At 39.4% G+C, this 20847-nt stretch overlaps 1 protein-coding gene across 5 annotated transcripts in view; it reads right to left on the bottom strand.

Annotated features, from left to right (window-relative positions):
* Window positions 1–20847, bottom strand: part of DNAJC5B (DnaJ (Hsp40) homolog, subfamily C, member 5 beta) — an 88619-nt gene that overhangs the window by 27013 nt on the left and 40759 nt on the right. For 2 of the 5 annotated variants that reach the window (XM_014541014.1, XM_014541016.1), the window contains 3 exons: window positions 9209–9328; window positions 6820–6899; window positions 4033–4160 (listed from right to left, as the gene is read on the bottom strand). In XM_014541014.1, coding sequence (XP_014396500.1) covers window positions 4033–4151 — 119 coding nt within the window. In that variant the 5' untranslated portion in view covers window positions 4152–4160; window positions 6820–6899; window positions 9209–9328. The other 3 variants (XM_014541017.1, XM_014541015.1, XM_005867923.2) reach the window with 3 other exon arrangements.

The raw sequence follows: 20847 nt of genomic DNA, 5'->3' as shown, positions 1-20847 counted from the left end.
TCTACTGATATTCTACTGATATTGTTTTATCAATTTGAGTGAAGTGCAGAAACTTGACTCCCATTTGGCTCCCATTATCCTCCTCAATTTTAGATGTAATTGTCTTGAGTATCAGATAATGTTATAATTTTTATACTAATCATCATATGTAATTTAAAAACTAATGAGGAGGATAATCTATTTTATTTACCCATATTTCTGCATTCTTCATTTTCCCTCCTCCCTTCCTGATGATCTAAGATTCCTTTTTTCATCATTTTCTTTCTTTATCTGAGAATATTTTTATTTTCCCTTAATTCCTGAAGTATAGCATCACCAAACACAGAATTTACAGCTGACAGCTCTTTATTTTTAACACTTGAAAAATGTTGTGTCACTTCTGGCCTCTGTTGTTTCAGATGAAAAATCTGCTGTCATTTGAATTGATGTTCCCTCATAAATAATGTGTTGTTTCTCTGTCTGCTTTTGAGGGTTTTTTTTGTGTGTGTTTTTTTGTCTTTAGCTCTCAGAAGTTTAATTATGATGTGTCTTGGCATGGATTTCTTTAGATTTATCCTATTTATGGTTCACTCAGCTTCTTGATCTTTAGGTTTATAGGTTTGCCAAGCTCGGGGAATTTTTAGTCATTATTTCTCTTAACAGTCTTTTGATCCCATTTTCTTTCTTTCCCTATACATGTTGGATCTTTTGTTACAGCCATACAGGTTCCTGAGACTCTGTTGTTTATTTTCAGTTTATTTTCTCTCTGTTGTTCAGGCTGGTTAAGTTCCATTGATCTGTCCTCAGCTTCTCTGATTCTATCCTCAATCAGCTCCCTCTACTACAGAGCTCTTCTAGTTTGTTGTAGCATTTGTGCTATTTTCCAGTTCTATAATTTCCACTTGGTTCTTTTTTTATAATTTCTATTTCTTTGGTGAACTTTCTATTTTTTTTTCCACTTGTTTCAAGAGAATTTGTAATTGCTTGCTGAATCTTTTTTATTATAGTTACTTTAAAATACCAATAAATCCAATATCTGGTTCATCTCAGTGTGGAAGTCAGATGATTATCTTTTCTCATGTAACTTGTGATTTTCTTGGTTCTTGGTACAATGAGTGGTATTCATGTGGACATTTTGGCTGTTGTATTAAGAGACTCTGATTCCTATTTATATATATATTTTTTATTTTAATGGGCAGCTACTCTGGATTTAACATGCAGTTTCTAGCTTGTGGTCCCTAACCAATTCATCTTCTCTTTTCTACCTTTCAGGGTTCTCTTTTACTTGTCTCTTGCATTATTCCCAAGGCTTTTTAGGCATGCTTAGCAGGGAGGATCAGAGAAAGACAAACCTGTACTGTCTTGCCCAGATGAGAAAGTCTGGATATATGCTTATAGAGGTAGGTGATCTCTCTAGAAGGGTACACAGGGAATTGCTTTCCCCTGAGACATAACTTGGAGATCTGATGTATGAGGGAGATTTTTTGTATACCTGTTTGTTTGATCTCATTTTAATCAGGTAAATATATTATCTATTCAAAAATAAAATATAAATGAAGAAAAAAAAGTCTTCTAACTCAGCCGTGTTTTCAAGAGCACAACCAAGGATTACAACAGAGGTCAAGCAGTGTATGGATTCAACAGTTGGTAATTTTATTAAATTTCACTGACTTTTAATTTCACTACATTTTGACTGCTTTAATTCGGATCCCTGAATATAACAATAATATTATGAATAGTTTTTCAGCCTGCTCATACACTTTGAATAACTTCCAGAATACAAATGTGTAATTTAGATAGAAGCAGATGCTCTTGGCAGCATACTAGTACCCTAATCAGCTGAAAAAATAATATTTGTATGACATTAAAACAAAATTAATAAGAAGATGTTGACTACATGAAAAGACTTTAGGTTGTAATTATTAAACTTGCAAACAGCTCGGCATAATTAGTGCCTTAATTAGGATATGACCTGAAATTTTAGCTTACAAAGTTAATAAAGGCAATTAAAAGTCACATTTGTAAAGTGAATTTTAAAACTTACAAGGTAGTTAGTTAGACATCACTTTTTTTTTTCAATTTGGAGAGCATCTTTGTAGGTATTAAGCTTATAATACAATTACTTTAATTCCCAACTTCCACCCCAGCACAATGTCTCAGCACCAAAGCTTCAAAAGTCAAGTTTAGTGACCCTCGTTCAAGGGTGTCCAGGCACAGGGCTGAGCAGCTCCCAGGCACACACCTGGATAGCTCTAGGACCCAGTAAAATGGCCAAGACTCTTTCTCTCCCCACTACCTTACGTGAAATATAAGCTGGAAGATTGACACTGACTTTGGTCAAACTTTACCATTTTCACAGAACTGTTTGGATTCAAATGGCAGTTTCCACCACTGTCACTTATTCTTCAACACATGCTCCTTGAAGGCCTTTTGGGTCCTACAGTTTACCACATAGTGAAGGTTCCAATACAAAGCTAAAGAATTTTTCCATCAATAGATAAAAAGAGAGAATTCAATAAATTTTGGTGGGGTAGTGATTTAGGAAAAAATAAATGTGAAATCATACCTTCATTCCTCATGTTAAACTCCAAATTGACCAAATATTTAATATAAAAAAATGTAAAATCATAAGTGTACTAGAAGAAATGGGTTAATCCTATATAATACAAGGCTAATATGCAAATTGTCCCCTCAGGAGTTCGACTGGCTGCTATGATGTGCACTGACCACAAGGGGGCAGCACAGAACTAAGTAAGGCCTCGGCCAGCAGCCGGCAGCCAGGGGAAGGAAGGCCCCAATTGGCCCTGATTGCCAGCCAGGCCTAGGGACCCTACCTGTGCACAAATTTTGTGCACCGGACCTCTAGTATTTTTATAATATTGTAATTGGGAGAGGCTTTTTAACCATGATAGATAAGATAAAATCCATAAAGTAAATGACTAACAAATTTATCTACTTAAAAATTCTAAACTTACATACATCAAAAAACCCCATAAGTTTTAAAAACCTAATTCAAGGCCAAATAAGAAGTAACTAATTAAAAATAAACTTTCATTTATATTTTGATTCATTTTTCTTTCTAACAGCACAACTTTATTCCTCAATAAATAAGGACATAATTGAAAATGTACATCATGTTTTATGTACAAGGAAATTAACTCTAGGGAAAAATTAAAAGAATGTACATGTTTTTAAAAATAGCTAACAAGGTAATTAGAGAATAGCCATAGCATTAAAAATCAAAATATTTAATAACACCAGTATACTTTTATGATAGGACCTTGTTAAAGTGAAAGAGAATATAGATGAATCCAATTTAAGTTTAAAATGTCTTATTTAAACAGGAAAAAAAGACTAGAAGGAAAAAATATCAATGATAATTATCATTAGAGATAGAATTATGGATATATGTTATTTTTATTTTTGGTAGTTTCCAATTTTTCTATAATAAGTAAATTATTTTTGTACTCAATCCTTTAAAAAAAATCCTTGGAGGTTTAAATAAAAAAGTGTTTCAAATTTTCCCAAAAATAGCTAACTTGAAACTAGATCAGATATGAAAGATCAAAACTGAAGAGTTAAAAAGTATAGCATACAATACAGCAACAAACCCCCCTTTAAAAAAAAAAGATTTGTTGAAACTATATTATATGGGTTATGGGCTTAATCACAACTCCTATTCATTCACAGTGAGATCTCTCTCTCTCCATCTCTCTCCTCCTTCCCCTCCTACTCCTTCTCCTCCTCCTCTTCCTCCTCTCTTTCCCTCCCTTTCTTCCCCCCACCCTTCTCTCACCCCTACCTCTCTCATTGTAGGCTTACATAGGCTGCCCTTTCCTAAGGCCCAGCATCATGAGACAGTTCTTTCATAAAATCAGTGTCTGCCTCTCTATTCCTAACTGCCTGTGTTTATGGAACAGGGAACATGAGCTCCCAAACTGAGATTACCTGGTCTTAGCAGAGAGCAAATATCTTTAACTGAAGGCCCTTGCCAATCACAAAATAACCATCTCTAGTAGTACAGGATATGTCATCATTGAACTGCCTCTGTACCTGTAGGTTTTCTTAATTTCTTCATTTGATGCTCCCTTATGCAGACCAAGAATTTCATACAGAGCTTCTCCAGAGGTTGACATAGTCCGCTGTCTTTGGTTAGGGACGTTACATGCCATTTTCTCCTGCTGTAAAACCAAAAGGGGGAAATAGCCATGAAGGTTATGCATACTGGATTCTAAAAGGAAGATAGTTCATGTCTGGCCTTTTGCAAAATGACAACCTGAAGTACATTTTTATACCAGCTGCAAAATGAGGGGAGTAAAGGGTTAGGATTGCCAAAAGGAGAACTTCAAGTCAGTATGAAAGGCTACAGGCAGCTATACAAACAGAATATGGTTTTGTCCATATGGCAAAATAGAAGCAAGATGTTATCTAAGTATTCAACTAATTCAGAATTATTGAGAAACAATCCTCATAGGTCAGGCATGTGTAGATTTATTTTTAAATAAATCTGTAGAACTTGTAGAACTCCTTCCTTGTCTGCTTTCCAAAGTTAGCCAACAATGGAAATAATCATCCATTTTGCCTTGACCTATTGGCCTAACATAGGGCAAGAGTTTAAAAAAACAAAAACAACTTTTTATTAAGGAAAAAATCCTGGCCTTATTTGGAAGCCAGGTTAGAACTGCTGGAGCTATGTGATACCAGAGGCCCCACAGTGCTCATGGGCTCTGCCCCTGAGATAGCTCCTTTCCCTGAAGTCTATCCGGAAAGAGTTGTGCTATCCCAAGTCCCAAGGGCCATCTTCCTGCTATCTTCTGGCTCTAAGAAGGGCCAGGCAGAGTAGCAAGCACACTAGGGGCATTCCTGCATCCACCACTTAACCTCTCTACACCTTAATATCTCACCTGTAATATAAGGATAAAAAAGACATCATAAGGACATCTTAAAGACTTAGAAATAATGCATCTGATATACCCAGAATATAGTAGGTTCAAAGGAAAATGTAAATATTTTTATTAAAGGCGGCACAGTGTATAAATCAGGGAGTGCACTGTAGTCAGACCCTCTGGGTTGGAATGTTGGCCTTGCCATGACCCAGCTGCATGGCTTTCCCTATCTGTAAATGGGAGACAAAAAATGAGCCTAAACACAAGAATTCAATCAATTAATATATTAAACAAAACTGAACACCATTGTTCATAGAAGAATTATTCATAAAAGCTAAAAGGTGGGAACAACCCAAATGTTCATAAAGCGATTAATGAAAATGTGGTAGGTACATACAATGGGATATTTTTCTGTGATAAAAAGAAATGGAATCCTGACACCTGCTACAATATGGATGAACCTTGAACATTATGCTAAGTAAAATATGCTAAGCCAGTCACAAAAGAACAAATATTGTATGGTTCCTCTTATATGAGGTAACTTGAATAGGCAAATTCATAGAGACAGAAAGTAAAATAGAGGTTACCAGGGGCTGAAGGGGAGTGGGGAATGGGGAGTTATTGTTTACTGGGTACAGAGTTTCTTTTTTGGGATGATTAAAAAGTTCTGGAAAAATACAGTGATGATGGTTTAAAATCATAGTGATTGTACTTAATGCCACTCACTGTACAACGTTCACTGAGTCTGGCGCCTCAGGGGCCTCTAAAACCATCCTGATCCACCAGGCAACATTGGGCAAGCTCTGCTCTTGCCTGTGTTGGTTTGGTTATTAGCCTGCTGGGAGCAGAGCTGGAAAGTTGGTTCCCACCAAGCCCACCTGACACTGGGACGTATCCGTTGGGCTCTGCTGCTGTCAGCTCTATTTCTATAGATTCCCTAAGTTGAGCATGAGTGTCTCCACATCCCTAACACCACATTCTGGGCCCTGCTATAGTCATTCATTCACTGATAACACTTGCTACACAAGGCCCAAAGCCAAGAGATAAATGATGATTTTCAAGGAACTTGTGGTCAGAGGAGCGGACAATCTAAGTAGTTTTTATGTGTGTGTGTTTTTCTGTTGCTGTTGTTGTTGTTTTGCTTTTATGGTAAAATATAACATAAAGCTTACCAGGATCATTATAGATTTTTCTTAAATCACTGCACATAGTCTTCCTTTAAATTGAATGTGACTTCTAGATATTTGGGGATGAATACTTTGGGGGAAATTACAAGGGAATATTAAGAGATTCAAACCAAACAGATTCAGATGTATTGTGTAGACATTACTAGTATGGATAAAAGGAGCAGTGATTCCCAGTAGAGGCACATGCCCGGATTGTGGGCTCAATCTCCAGTGTGGGGAGTGCAGGAGGCAGCCGATCAATGATTCTCTCATCATTGATGTTTCTCTTTCTCCTCCCTCTCCTTTCCTCTTTGAAATCAATAAAAATACATTAAAAAAGAAGAAGAAGGAGAAGGAGAAGGAGAAGGAGAAGGAGAAGGAGGAGAAGAAAGGAGAAGAAAGGGAAGGAGAAGGAAGGAGAAGGAAGGAGAAGGAAGGAGAAGGAAGGAGAAGGAAGGAGAAGGAAGGAGAAGGAAGGAGAAGGAAGGAGAAGGAAGGAGAAGGAAGGAGAAGGAAGGAGAAGGAAGGAGAAGGAAGGAGAAGGAAGGAGAAGGAAGGAGAAGGAAGGAGAAGGAAGGAGAAGGAAGGAGAAGGAAGGAGAAGGAAGGAGAAGGAAGGAGGGAGAAGGAGAAGGAAAGGAGAAGGAAGATATATTTAAAAAAAAAAAGAAAGAACAAGAAGAAGAACAAGAAGAAATAAATAAATAAATTTGGGTCAACATGCTTCCATAAAGAAAGTGTATCTAGCTAGTCAAGAGCACTAAGAAGAAAAGTATGGCAAATAGTTACCTTTGCTTTATCTATTTTTCTCTATATTCAGCATTCAAAAGGAAGTTGTAATTTGAGGGGGAAATGTATTCACTCTTCATCTGTATCATGAAATAAGACAGATGTCAGGGTTCCCAAAAATCAACTGATAGTCCTAAAATCAGTTTTAACAAGGCACAGACATACACAATCTTCACTTTGAGAGCATCCTACTCCATGACCAGCTTTAATTCCCTCATATTTGGGTCTTGCTGTCACTAATCCAGGAAAAAGATGTATATAGTATTGAAGATAATCTGCTAAACATGTTATGTTAACACCCACAGCAGACAATTCAGTTACTTATTTTTCAAAATCTGCAGTGCAGGCCTGGTCTTTAGGGAGATTGCAAATTAATATGGGATGCAAAACTGAAAGCCAATAATGAAACTAGTGTTCAGGGTTAAACTAGTACTAAGTATAGAAGGCAAACTGAACGAAAAGGAATCTTCTGGAGGACAGGGATTCAGCTTTGAGTCCTGGCATTGTGCCTGGCACCTATTAGGTATGCAATAAATGTCTGTTGGGTAATTAAATGAAAGAAGATTTTCTGGTTTGGGGGTTGAAAGAAGAGGGACATTTTGACAGTTTGACTGGAACATTTTTTTTCTAAGGCTGCCTCCTTCAAAGTTATCCCAGGTGTGGAACAACAGAGATGGGGTCAGTTGGGGGCTACCATTTCCAGAGAATAGTACTGGAAACAGCCTGGGTTTTAGCCTTCCCTGTCCCATGGCCATCCCTCTACGCACTCCTCTTCCCAATGGAAAAAAAAAAGGCAGATTGCATCTCAAATAATTTCATACATAAAAACTCACACCAGCAAAGACATCATAACTGGCTATTCCTTTGGTTTATGTATTTTTTCAAATCATCTCTTCAATTATAAATCTAATCACACTGTAATCTGCACCTAAGTGAAATATGGTAGCTGACTTGCTCTGTGATGTGGGTTAAATAATATTCAGAATGGGTTGTTATAGGGGAGTTTGGAAATTTTTTATTCTATCTATCACCTTCTTTGCCTTATTCACCAAAGATTTCCTTTCAGTCTTTAATTAAAGTTGGTCAATGTGGTTAGAGGTTGGCTAACTACAAACTGAAACATAAAGCAACCAAAAGACTGCAAGGTTGCTCTCTGCACATCCAACAGCAACAACTTCTACTTTTCCTGTTTCCTTGCTGAGCTAGAAACCAGACTCTTCATATATTATTGATACAGACAACATTTAGTTTCAAATTCAATAGAGTAATACATTGAAACCCTTAGTTGTTTTAATGTGTAAAAATATATAATGCTCTGAGAACATACAAACTACAGAGTAATAGTGAAAACATTCCCTAAAATCTCTCCTTAAATAACCTTAAATAATGGAATCATACCCTTATTTAACTCCTTATATAAAATATAATTTTATGAATTCTTTTTCTGTAGCCTTTGAATTCTAATATTCCTATGCAAAATTCAAGTCATTATTATTTATTCATAGTCTCTCATCCATAAGCTATCCAATGGAGTAAAAAATGTCATGCAGTTATTAATTTAATCTTGATCATCCAGTACTTGATACTTAATCTTCTGGACTTAAATTAGTTCTAGCTACATTATAATTCATTAATATCATAATTTCTTAAAGCATTGATTACTATACAGTCACTACCAAACCATATATGGTCACCCTGTCCCTTATAGGTATAATTGAAAGAAGATTCAGCATGCTGCTGATGATAGGTATCCAATGCAAAATAAACGCATATTTTAAAGGTTCTACAAATGCTGTTCTAAATTCTTTACGTTCACTTGAAATGTTCCTTTCAAAAAAAAAAAAGAAGCTTCGTCTATATCTATTATGTGAATTCTGAAAAATGGAAAAAAAAATCAAACAATGCTTTTCTTGGCAGGGTCCCTTCATAGTTGAGAAAAAGAAAATGGTCAGGGGAGATAATCATTAAACACAGCAAAAACTCTTTTGATGGCTTGGATTGGGAAAACCAACATGCTCTACTATTCTGTTACTACTTCTGTAATTCCTCCATAGGACTCTATTTATTGGAGGAAAATCTCCTTATTCAAATTGTGTATCTTAAAGCTAAACACACATTCAAAAAGCTAATTCTATTTTAAAATTATAATTATTCCTAGCATAATTACTTATTTACTATTGAAAAATAATTCTCTCTTAATTGCACTGGTACTTATATAAACAGCAACCTCAAGACACACAACTCAGAGATGTTACAATACGCACAGTACCTGTTCCTATAACTCCGATTCTGTGTTCTCAATCAGGAACAACGTGACGTTTTTAACTGGTCTGGAAATAGATGTGCAAAGAAATACAGGAAGGCAGAACCGAAAGGATCTGTTCCATACCTGTTCCACTGTTTCAAAGCAAACAGTTGCTCCTTTCCATCGTTCCCATACGGAGTTAAGCAGGTCAATGGAGTCAAGTTACTTTTCATTTGTTACTCTCTCAGCCAATTGGTTATCCCTCTGGAAAACATAACAAAGAGAGAATAAAACATGCATGACCATAAAGGTTGCCGTTACAAGGCATCTAGTGATCCCAAAATAATGCTACCTCTATTTTGTTCATTAGTCAGCTGGTACTTGGTTTAACCAAATGCTACAATGGAACTGCCACCAGGTTTTCACCAGAACTTTAAATTAAGAAAATGTGCTAATCTCCTGATATGCAAATTGAATTCTTATAATATTTTTATTGAGATGTAATTGACAAAACATTATATTAGTTTCAGATATACAACATAATGATTGATTTTTTTTATATATTGCAAAATGATCACCACAATAAGTGTTATTAACATCCACCACCTTACATAGTTACAAAAATTTTTTCTTGTGACGAGAACTTTTAAGATCTATTCTCTTAGCAACTTTCAAATGTGCAATACAGTATTAACTATAGGCACCATGCTGTATATTACATCCCCATGACTTATTTTACAACTGGACGTTTGTACCTTTTGACCCCTTTCATCCATTTTGCCCAACCCCCAGCCCCCATCTCTGGCAACTGCCAATCTGTTCTCTATATCTATGAGTTCTGTTTTGGTTAGGATTTTTTCTTATCTATATATATAAAAGGCAAGGTGTCCCCGCGCGAGTTCGACTGGGAGACCTGGAGTTCTATCGCTCACTATGACATGTGCTGACCACCAGGAGGCTCTGGCCAGCATCCAGCAACTGGGGAAGGGAGGCCCCAGCCAGCAGCCAGAAGGCCCCGACCGGCCCTGGTCACCAGCCAGGCCTAGGGACCCTACCTGTGCATGAATTTCATGCACTGGGCCTCTAGTTCAACATATAAAAGAGATTGTATGGTATTTGTTTTTCTCTGTCTGATGTCACTTAGCATAATGCCATCAAGGTCCATCCATGTTGTCATAAATGTCAAGATTTCCTTTTTTATTTTAATAGCCAAATGAGACCCCAGTGTGTGTGTGTGTGTGTGTGTGTGTGTGTGTGTGTGTGTGTCACATTCTCTTTATCTGCTCATCCATTGATGGACACAGGTTATTCCCATTTCTTGGCTATTGTAAATAATGCTGAAATGAACATAGAGGTGCATATATCTTTGAAAATTAGTGTTTTCTTTTTGTTTGTTTGTCGTGGTTGTTTCAGATAAATACCCAGAAGTGGAATTGTTGGATCATATGATAGTTCTATTCTTAATATTTTGAGGAACCTTCATACTGTTTTCCAGAGTGGCTGGACCCATTTGCAATCCCACCAACAGTGCACAGAGGGTTATGTTTTCTCTACATCCTTACCAACCCTTGTTATTTCTTACCTTTTTGATAATAGCCATTTTAACAGGTGTGAGGTAATATCTCATTATGGATTTGATTTGCATTTACCTGATGATTAGTAATGTTGAGCACCTTTTAATGTACCTGTTAGACATCTGTATGTCTTCTTTGAAGAAATATCTACTCAAATTCTCTGCCCATTTTTAAATCTGATTGTTTGGGGTTTTCTGCTGTTGAGTTGTATGAGGTCTTTGTATTTTGGGGATATTAATCTTTAATTAGATATGTGATTTGCAAATATTTTCTTCCATTTGGTATGTTGCCTTTTCATTTTGTTGATGGTTTTATTTGATGTGCAGGATTTTTTTTATTTGATGTAGTCCTACATGTTAATTTTTGCTTTACTTGCCTTTGTTTTTAGTGTCAAATCCAAAATATCTTTGCCAAGACCAATGTCAAGGAGCTTACTGCCTGTCTTTTCTTCTATGAGTTTTATGGTTTCAGGTTTTACATTCAAGTTTTTAATCCATTTTGAGTTGATTGTTGTGTCTGGTGTAAGACAGGAATCCAGTTCCATTCTTTCACATGTGGCTGTCAGTTTTCCAAACATCATTTATTGAAGAGACAGTTCTTTCTCCACTATATATTCCTGGTTCCCTTGTCATAAATTAATAGGCCACATAAGTGTGGCTTTATGTCTGGGCTCTCTATTCTCTTTCATCTTTGTGTCTGTTTTTAATGCCAATACTGTATGTTATGATTATTATAGCTTTGCAATATAGTTTGAAATCAGGGAGCATGATACCTCCAGCTTTGTTACTCTTTCTCAAGATTGCTTTTGCTATTCGGGGTCAAAGTGGGTTCTTCTAGATTTAATTTTCTTTACGTCTAAGGCTAGAAATAATCATTTGCTTTAAAGTTACTGGAAAGACCATGTAACATTAATAAGGAGGAAACTGTAATTGTTCAGTATATAATTCAACTATTTTTATATCTGAACATTTTATCCTAACCTTAGTCAAGAAGAACTGAATCACAGTTACCCACATCTTAGTCAAGGTGACTGAGGTGGTTTTAAAGAATTAAGGGATCTCTTGTTAAAACAATACCCAACTCTCAGATGCAAAAACGAGAGAATAGTTTCTGTGATTTCAGGTAAGATTCTACAGACAGAAAAAGTCTTAAATCAACTGAGACCGGTGTTACTTCTGAATTTGGCACAGTGGGTCTGTCTGGCTCCTGAAGCTCAGCAGAGTTGAAAGGTGCTGCTTAGCTTGACACCTAGCTTGGGGCTATTTTGTGTGAACATTTTAGCACTCTGATCTCTAGATGGCACTGTTTTGTTTTGTTTTAGATACAGTATAAAGGAACAAAAGGCTATTTCTCATAGATCCTGATTTCCAACCAGAGTTTAGGAAGCAGCCCTTTGTCATGCAAAGAATTAGGGGGAGGGGAGGAAACAAAAGACATTTAGATCTAAGTTCCAGAATCACTGCAGCTTTAGGACATGTCCTTTGATGAAATAAAAGTAGTTGATGGGTTAATGTGATGAGATTAAGGGTGACTTTTTTTAAAATTACAGTTTTTCAAATTCACTGTAATAAATTATTTAGTAAATTTCATTATTTTGCACAATTAACTTTCTTCTTAAATCATTACTTTTAATTTTTAAAATATTGAAAAAAAAACATGAGTTTTGAAATTTCTTTAAGTATCGCAAAACTCATAGGTGAAGTAGAACTGTAGCTATGTTTCAAAGAGCAAACACAGTTTCTTATTTATCTAGTCATTCAACAATTAGTCACCTACTAGGATCCAGGGGCTAAATGCTAGAAATATACTAGTAAACAAGACCAACCACAGATTCTGGGTTTGTGGGTCACAGAGTTACAGCCTACCAAGAGAGACAGATATTAATGAAATGAATACTCAAATAAATATAAAAGTGAGACTTTGGAGAGATGCAACAAGGCCATGCAAATCAGTGGAACAAGGGAGATCAGAGAAAGCCTCCCAGAACAAAAATAACCAAGGAGGGATATGAAAAGAATTAGATGTTGAGGTTGCTGGTAGAATCAAATATATTCTAGGCAGGTGAAAGAGCATGGTCAATGGCCCTCATGCTAAAATTAGAGAAGTAAAAGAGACCTGCTGACGTGCTTTCATACATAGTGCATAGAATGGCATCATATGCCTCTACAAATATGACTTCTGATATATCCTCTGAAGATACAGCCAGAGGTTAATGGGATCATATTCCACTTAAACAGGTGAGGCTTTCCAGAAGTGGTGAGCTTCAATGATGTTTGTAAAAGGAAATAACTCATGGTAAGCCCATAAATAATTCCCCAAAGCAAAATGCACCAACTATATTGTAAAAGCATTGCCAATTAAGTCATTTGGGTTTGAAGAGGCTGACTTAGAAGATATTGCAAGATTGAAACAAAGTGGCCTTTCTGTGATGTAGAAAATTGGAGAGAGAATGGTGTGTGTGTGTGGGGGGGGGGGGGGTTTACTTGCTAATTTTCCTGATGTATTCTATTTATGGAATCTGCACTATTCCTTTATTCACTACTAGAGGCCCGGTGCATGAAATTCATGCATGGGGGTGGTCCCTCAGCCCAGCCTATACCCTCTCCAATCTGGGACCCCTCGGGGGGTGTCCAACTGCCCGCAGGGATTGGGCCTAAACTGGCAGTCGGACATCCCTCTCGCAATCTGGGACCACTGGCTCCTAACCGCTTGCCTGCCTGCCTGCCTGATCACCCCCTAACTGCTCCCCTGCTGGCCTGTTTGGCCTGAACTGCCCTCCCCTGCTGGCCTGATTGCCCCTAACTTCCTCTGCCTCAGTCCCCGCCACCTTGGCTTTGTCCGGAAAGACATCCGAAAGATGTCTGGAAGATGTCCGGTCTAATTAGCATATTACCCTTTTATTAGTATAGATTCCTTTTGGGTGCTTCTAGAGACATTGTATATACCTGTCTCAATGATCTTATAGAGTTAGGGTTACTATAAGTAATGGCAAGTACATCAGCACAGAATCTGCAGCCGGTGCTAGACAAGTTTGAATATTCAACCACAATAATCTATCATAAACATTAGGGTACATAGTCTTTCATTAAAACTTCCTATCTTAGCAGGTGCAAACACTACTCATTATGAACATGTGATGTGCAAGTGCACATGGCCCCAACAAGTAAATCCTAATCTAAACAGCCCAAAACAATGAACAAAGACATTATTATTGCTCTCATTATTACTATTACCCATCTACATTGTTTATCTATAATAATAAAAGCATAATATGCTAATTAGACCAGATGTCCTTCCAGACAACCTTCTGGATGGGGCTGCAAGGGAAGCCTGGGTCCCAGGTGCCAGAGGGAAGCCAGTGCCAGCAGCCGGGAGGTAGGAAGGCCTACTCTTGTACGAATTTCGTGCATCGGGCCTCTGGTATTATTATAATAATACATGGAATTCAGGCCACCACTTTGTAAATTTCAAAGGGAAGAATCATCTGGGAAAGCTTTATTCTGTTAAATGAATTTAGAAAGAGGAAAGACAGGTGATAACTTTGATTTTGTACAATTAAGAGGCTTTTGGTTACCACTCCGATGGCATCTCACATGTAACTACAGAACAATCCTGGCAATTCCTCTGTAAAATCAAGTGTTTATATTTCAGAAGAGCAAATTTGTTAATTCCTATTAGGCTTCATAATTTTCTGAAGTTAAAAAAATGTCCCTATTGAGGAAGGTTACAAAGAGGATGGAATTTTAATGTGCCCGATGTATAAATATGGAGAAAGCATAGAATCACAGAATGCTGAGCGGGAAGAACTAGATGGAAACTCTTCTTAGAGTCACTTAAAAAAGATTTTAAGAATTTTGATGCCTGGCCAGATTATCCCAAAGCAAAATCTTGCAGAGTGGGGCCAGGCTCAGACGCTTTTAGGCTCTGAGCGGTTCTAAAGAGCTGCCGGGTTGAGAGACACTGATAACCTCTTCCCTTATTCACTCCATCTGACGAGCAGAGAGCTCTTCAGTTAAGTAACATGGAAAACACCTGCCGACTAAGCAGCCCTCTGGAGGAATTTTCCATTGCCTGGACGTCCTAAGAAAACATTTACTGAAGATAATGGCTCCCATGTGATTAAACACAAAATAAAATTTGGCTTCACATAGTTTAACTCAAGAAGGAATATCCAAAAACAACATGCCTTTTTCTTAGACTCTAGGCAAGTCACTGTAAGCCTGTGTCTTTTCTGCAAAACAATAAAATAGGAACTCTTTTTATCTCTCAGACCTTTTGTCAAATGTCTAGTACAGTGTACCAAGAATGATACTTGGAACTTTTGTAAGCACAGATCTAACGATTGTTCTCTAGGGTTGGGGTTTGAACAATTGGTAAGTAGTTACTCTCTCTGGGCCGCTTCCCCGCACTGCCCCCCGACCCCAACACACACACCAAATCAGAACATGGTATGCTAAAAGTGCTTTAAGAAATTGCACTTTTAGCATAAGTGGTTGATCCTTGACCTATGAGCCAGGAGGTCACAGTTCGATTCCCAGTCAGGGCACATGCCCAGGTTCTGGGTTTACTCCCCAGTGTGTGTGGAGGTGAGGGGGGCGGGGAGGGTAGGAGTGAGGGAGTGCAGAAGGTAGCGGATCAATGATTCTCTCTCATCATTGATGTTTCTATCTCTTCCTCTCTCTTTCTCTCTGAAATCAATAAAGATATATTTTTTTGAAAAGAAAAGAAATTGAAAGTGCAATCTGATTAATTTCATTCCAAATCTATAATTCATCAGTGAATGGGATCCAGTGAATGGTAATTGCTCCCTTGTTATCACAGTGCAGGGCACTATGCTGGGGGTTATGAGGGATTCAGAGATGGTGATGATGGTGATTAGAGTAACTAACATGTAACTAGATTATTTCATTGAAAACCTACAAAGTATAAGGTTGGTACCTCTACTTCCTGATTTTGCAGAGGAGGAATCTACACTTTCTGATAGTGAGGACAGTCTGGCAGAATGTTCATGGTTTCTAAAGCAATCAGGAAAGCTGTGTCCAGCTCACCGAAGGGCCTGGAAGGAGCAGGAGCAGAGCAGTTGGGAATGAATCTTGACAGTGGCAGTGAGTTTAGACTGCATCAGAGAGCTTTGATTCAGGAGTTGACAGTCTCATTCCAGGGAACTGCTGCCTGCTGTACTCCCTTGCTTATCAATCTGCGCCAGATGGTGTGTGTGTTAAAGCTCAAGAAAAATAAAATGGAGTGGCGGCTTTAAACAAGGAACTACCAATAGTCACGTTCATTAATGAGGCCCAGCGTGTAGTTCAGTGTCGAGGACAATATCTATTTGATTAAACAGAACTCTGAATGAGACCTGTGTTTACTGAAAAAATATTGACTGAGTCTTCTCTCCTGCTAGGAAACGTAATATGTATTTCACAGATGTGAAATTCAAGCACCTCGTTGCTTACTCACAGTAAGCAATTGCTGTAATAAACCAAGGAGGCTTCAGGTCCAACAGATGTGTTTATTTGACAAAATGTTTATAAACAAAACCTTGATCCTTGACTTTGCCAATAGTTGTTCCCTTTTCACATTAGCCCAAGATGACTCTTATGTTAAGTAGCTAAAAAAGATAGAAGACAAAAACTTTTGCTCAAGACAAAGTTCTTTCAATTGTGTTTCCAATATAAACAGTGATTGTTCTGCAAATTGTCATTTGAATGTGGCTAACCATGAATGTAGCCTACAAATTGTAGAGTGCACAGAAACCAAACTAGTTCTCATTCCTTTTTATTTGGCTTTTTAGTAGTAGTAAGACTGGACTAAAAATATATCTTTATCTTAACTCTAAGCACCCTTTCAAATGAATCTTCACCCAGCCCAAGTAACAAATAAATATTTGAGAGAAGGAAATGCTAAGGATGCCCTCTAGAAATTAATAACTCTCCTTATATCACACTTGGTAATTTCCCAAGTATTTTCACATGTATACATTGTTTGGTACTCAATGCCCATTTTAAGAAAGAGATAACTGGCTAAGTGTTGTCATGTGACTTCCCTAAGCATGAACATGGATAACGAGAAGTAAAAGCTAGAACAGGAGTCCAATATAAGTGTTCTGCCTGCAAATCCTGTTCTTTTATATCCTTGTTAAATAAAAAGGCTGAATTGAGCAATAGAATTGTATATGACAAAGAGGATCCTATCTTATTCATGTACATGGCCAAACAGCCCCAACAATGGTCAAAGACCTAGGAAGCAGGGAAGTCCTGTCTGCCTTCTGGGCCCACCGCACCATGCAGACCATGGCCCTGCACCAATTTCTAGTGTCCACAGTAGATCTTCTCAGTGGTACATTTCAACCTAGTTGTCAGATGACAGTGACCTTGTGCCTTTATTATAGATATACATTCTCCCTCATTTTATCAGTTTTCATGTTCAGATGAACCACTGGGGCCACTAAATAGTAGTCAACTCATTAGCAGTGCTTTTGTTCTTCAAGGCCTTTTTCTATCTTGTGTAGTAAGTGGGTGCTTTGTTGCTGACAACACGCTATTGGAAAGAACAGTCTAGCTCTCTGCTGAATGCCACTGGCTGGTCCCCAGAGCCAAATAGCTAAAACAGAGCCGCCTCTCCCAGGGGAAGAAGGTGGACAGGCCCCTTTCCAAATAAGTCGCAAAGTAGGGTGCAGTTTCTTCTACAACTGCACACACACATCCAAGAGTTCTGGACATACAGAATTAGATGGGCTCTGATGCTAGTGGTGTCTCGTCCCTGCTGCCCAGGGGGCACCTGCCCACAGGCCTCAGAGCTCCAAAGCCAAGCCCAGTCTCCCCTTCCCAGGGCCCTCACCACTGTCAAGATTCCCATAAATGTTCCCAGCTGCTCTACTTCTGCTCCTTCCAGATTCTTTGATGAACGCACAGTTTTCCTTAATTCTCCAGAAACCATGAACATTCTGCGGATCTCTCCTCACTGTCAGAGGGTGTTGGAAGGAGCTGGTCCATGACCACAGACACACAGCCTGGTCAGCTGGCCACCATCACCAGAGCCCCAGCACTGCCCATAATAACCATTAGGACCTCTGCAATCTCTTGACCTTCTTTGTTCGCTCAGGGCCAGGCCTCACTTCCAGACACTAAGTAGAACAATCTCGTGGAACCAATTTACAAGTAAAATGGCCCTGGAAGTAACAAGCTGGGTCCTAACACAAGGTAGCTCTTACCTTGGACACAGTCCAAACCTTCCCACAGAGCCGACCAGAACTAGACAGTCTCAAGATGGGGTGAGAGGATGAGTGACAAGTGCTTCCCCACAAGGAAGCTGCAACCTTGCCCAGCACCTTTCTGTGGGTCTCCCAGCCCCAGGCCCCAGAGCTTGGACAGCCAAGTGGTCTCAATAGCCTTCTCTGTAACTTTCTTAGATGCCTGAGCAAAACACATAGTCCAACGAACAAGTATTCAATTCAGCATTGGTTCTCACATTTAAAAAAAGAAAAAGAAAAGACTGGTTCCCAGAATCTCAAGTTTATAGCAAGGTAGTCAGCTATTCAGTGGGTCTGCATCGCCCTCTGGTGTTCAAAAAGAAATGAACTGTAAACGGGAGTTTCAACTTGGAAATAATCCTCACCCCAAGTCACCCTCCAGTGTCCCTGACACCTCCCTCTCTCAGCCACCTGAGATTCCAAGAATTGCCAAGAAAAACACTCACAGAAACATTAGGGTAGGGCAAGCTTTGCCTAGAAGGGGCTCCGCCCTCTTGTTGCATTCTTCTGAAGCTGAAGTTTTGCAATAGTGTCGAGTCAGTGAGGGATATAAAATATAACCTTACAAAAATCTCTTTTGAAGCTTTTATCTGAAAAGAAACTTTGGGCAATTGTTGAGCTTCTAAGGTCTCAGACCCATGCACTCATTGGCTGGGCCGGACAAGACCGGAGAGATCTAAGCAGCAAATTCACAAATAGTAATGAATGTTCATTCACTGCTGTTGGAGGGAGGCAAAGGCCAAAAGATGTCCCCCCTTCCCCCTCTGGGTACATGCAGAAATCCCAAAACAACAGGTCTTAGTTGGGTTTTCCTCGGCCAGCAGGGTAGAGAAAGTATTTTATTTAAAGGCAGACACACATGCCAGTCTGAAATGGTTCCCCTGGCATCCCACTCAGCATCCTTGACCCATGAGGCAGCCGAGTTTATAACCTCTGGTCACCACCTAGAAGAGGAGGCAACGTGTCTTCACTTAAAAGCATAACCCACACTACAAGGCAGCCTACAAGAAGGGCCAGACGATGGTACATAGAACATCCAAGCTAGAGGAGTTAGGAGGGAAGATTTCTGGGAACCAGAGCACAGGGAACAGGGAGCTCCCCCTTGCAGTTCACACTGGGGAACTTCCACTTGCCTCATGCCCAAACTTGACGCTGGCATGACTGGGTATCAGTTTCCTAGCACTGCTGTAACAAGGTAGCACAAACTGGGCGACGTAGAACAGCTGAAGTGGACTCTCTCTCAGTTCTGGGGGTTGAAGTCTGAAATCAAGGCGTCAGCAGGGTTGGTTCCTCTGGCAGCTCGGAGGGCGAGTCTGATTCATGACTTCCTCTTAGTTTCTGGGGTTGCTGCAATCCTTGGCGTATGTACCTCAGTCTCTGCCTCCATCACTATGGCATTCCCCCTGTGTCTGTGTCTTCACGTGGTGTCCTTCCTCTGTCTCCTCTTCTTACAAAGACACCAGTCATATTGGCGTAAGGGCCCACCCTACTCCAGTGCAACCTCATCTAAATTTACACCTGAGTAACATCTGCAAACGTCCTTTTCCAAATAAGGTCACATTCACAGGTACCAAGGGTTAGGATGATCACTGTTAGTGACACAATTAAACCCACAACAACAGGACTGCAAAGTCGGGCAGATTTGGAGGCTATATTTAGGCCTATTCAGTGGTGTGCTGGGAAAAGTTTAACCACCAGATTTCCAGGGGAGGAAAGGACCTAAGTTTGCAGATTTTCATGCTGTAACTATTTCTTCCCAGGCTTATTTCAAGCTACTAACATGACATCTAGCTTGCAAAATTCCAGAAAATTTAACAATGTGTGGCCCTCAGCCACTGGTGCTAACTGGCACGCCATTGGGCCTGTTATATGAAAAATATCAATGACTAAAAGGAGTTACCTATTAAAATGTTTATATATTTGCATATTGAGGCCAAGATGCCCCTACAACTTCTGAGTATCTATATATAAAATGACTTGTTTTTTATGTAATTCTTATCAAATTTTAAATCTGAGCATGCCTCTAGGCCCATGGTCGACAAACTGTGGCTCGCGAGCCACATGCGGCTCTTTGGCCCCTTGAATGTGGCTCTTCCTAAGCCTTAGGAGTACCCTAATTAAGTTAATATCAATGTACCTAACTGCGGCTCGCGAGCCACATGCGGCTCTTTTGCCCCTTGAGTGTGGCTCTTCCTAAGCCTTAGGAGTACCCTAATTAAGTTAATAACAATGTACCTACCTATATAGTTTAAGTTTAAAAAATTTGGCTCTCAAAAGAAATTTCAGTCGTTGTACTGTTGATATTTGGCTCTGTTGACTAATGAGTTTGCTGACCACTGCTCTAGGCCATTCTGTTTTCTGGGCCACCCTTACCCTGAAGCAGCATCAGCATTATGCTCCTCTCAGCCTTTCCAGACACTCAGCCAACCCCCCACCTTCGATATCCCTCCATCCACAGGTTCCTTGTCCTCCCTATAGCTATCCCCAGGTCTGATAACTCACCCATATTCTCTCAGGGCCCTAGCACTCAGTTCTCATTCTCTCAACCCCAACTCCTGTCACTGACCTGGGGCCCTTCAACTCCCAGGTGCTCCTCCCAGCCAGCACCCCCTCCCTCACAGCTCCTTGTCCTACTCAGATATCCAGATGTCCTCCAGCTCTCAAACCTTCAACCCCAGCCTTATACTTTCTGCCCACCATTGCCTACTTCGTCAGCTAATTCCATAGCACACGTGGCATTTACATCTCACTAACACTTGTCAGCTCCCCAAATCTATTAACTGCGTCCCTTTCTTCAACCCTTTCCCTGTTGACTCCAGGGTCACCATTGTAACCATTCCCTTGTCAATACCCCTAATTCCTTTCAGCACCCCAGCCAACATTCATTTGTACATCCACTGGTGTGGTGAATGTCGCCACCACAGACCCATGATCTCCAATCCCAGCTGCAACTCAGCCTT

Source organism: Myotis brandtii, unplaced genomic scaffold (assembly GCF_000412655.1).
Source record: "Myotis brandtii unplaced genomic scaffold, ASM41265v1 scaffold254, whole genome shotgun sequence".
Taxonomy (NCBI): Eukaryota; Metazoa; Chordata; class Mammalia; order Chiroptera; family Vespertilionidae; genus Myotis; species Myotis brandtii.
The sequence above is the reverse complement of the archived record's forward strand: the minus strand, read 5'-3'. Positions and strand labels throughout refer to the sequence as shown.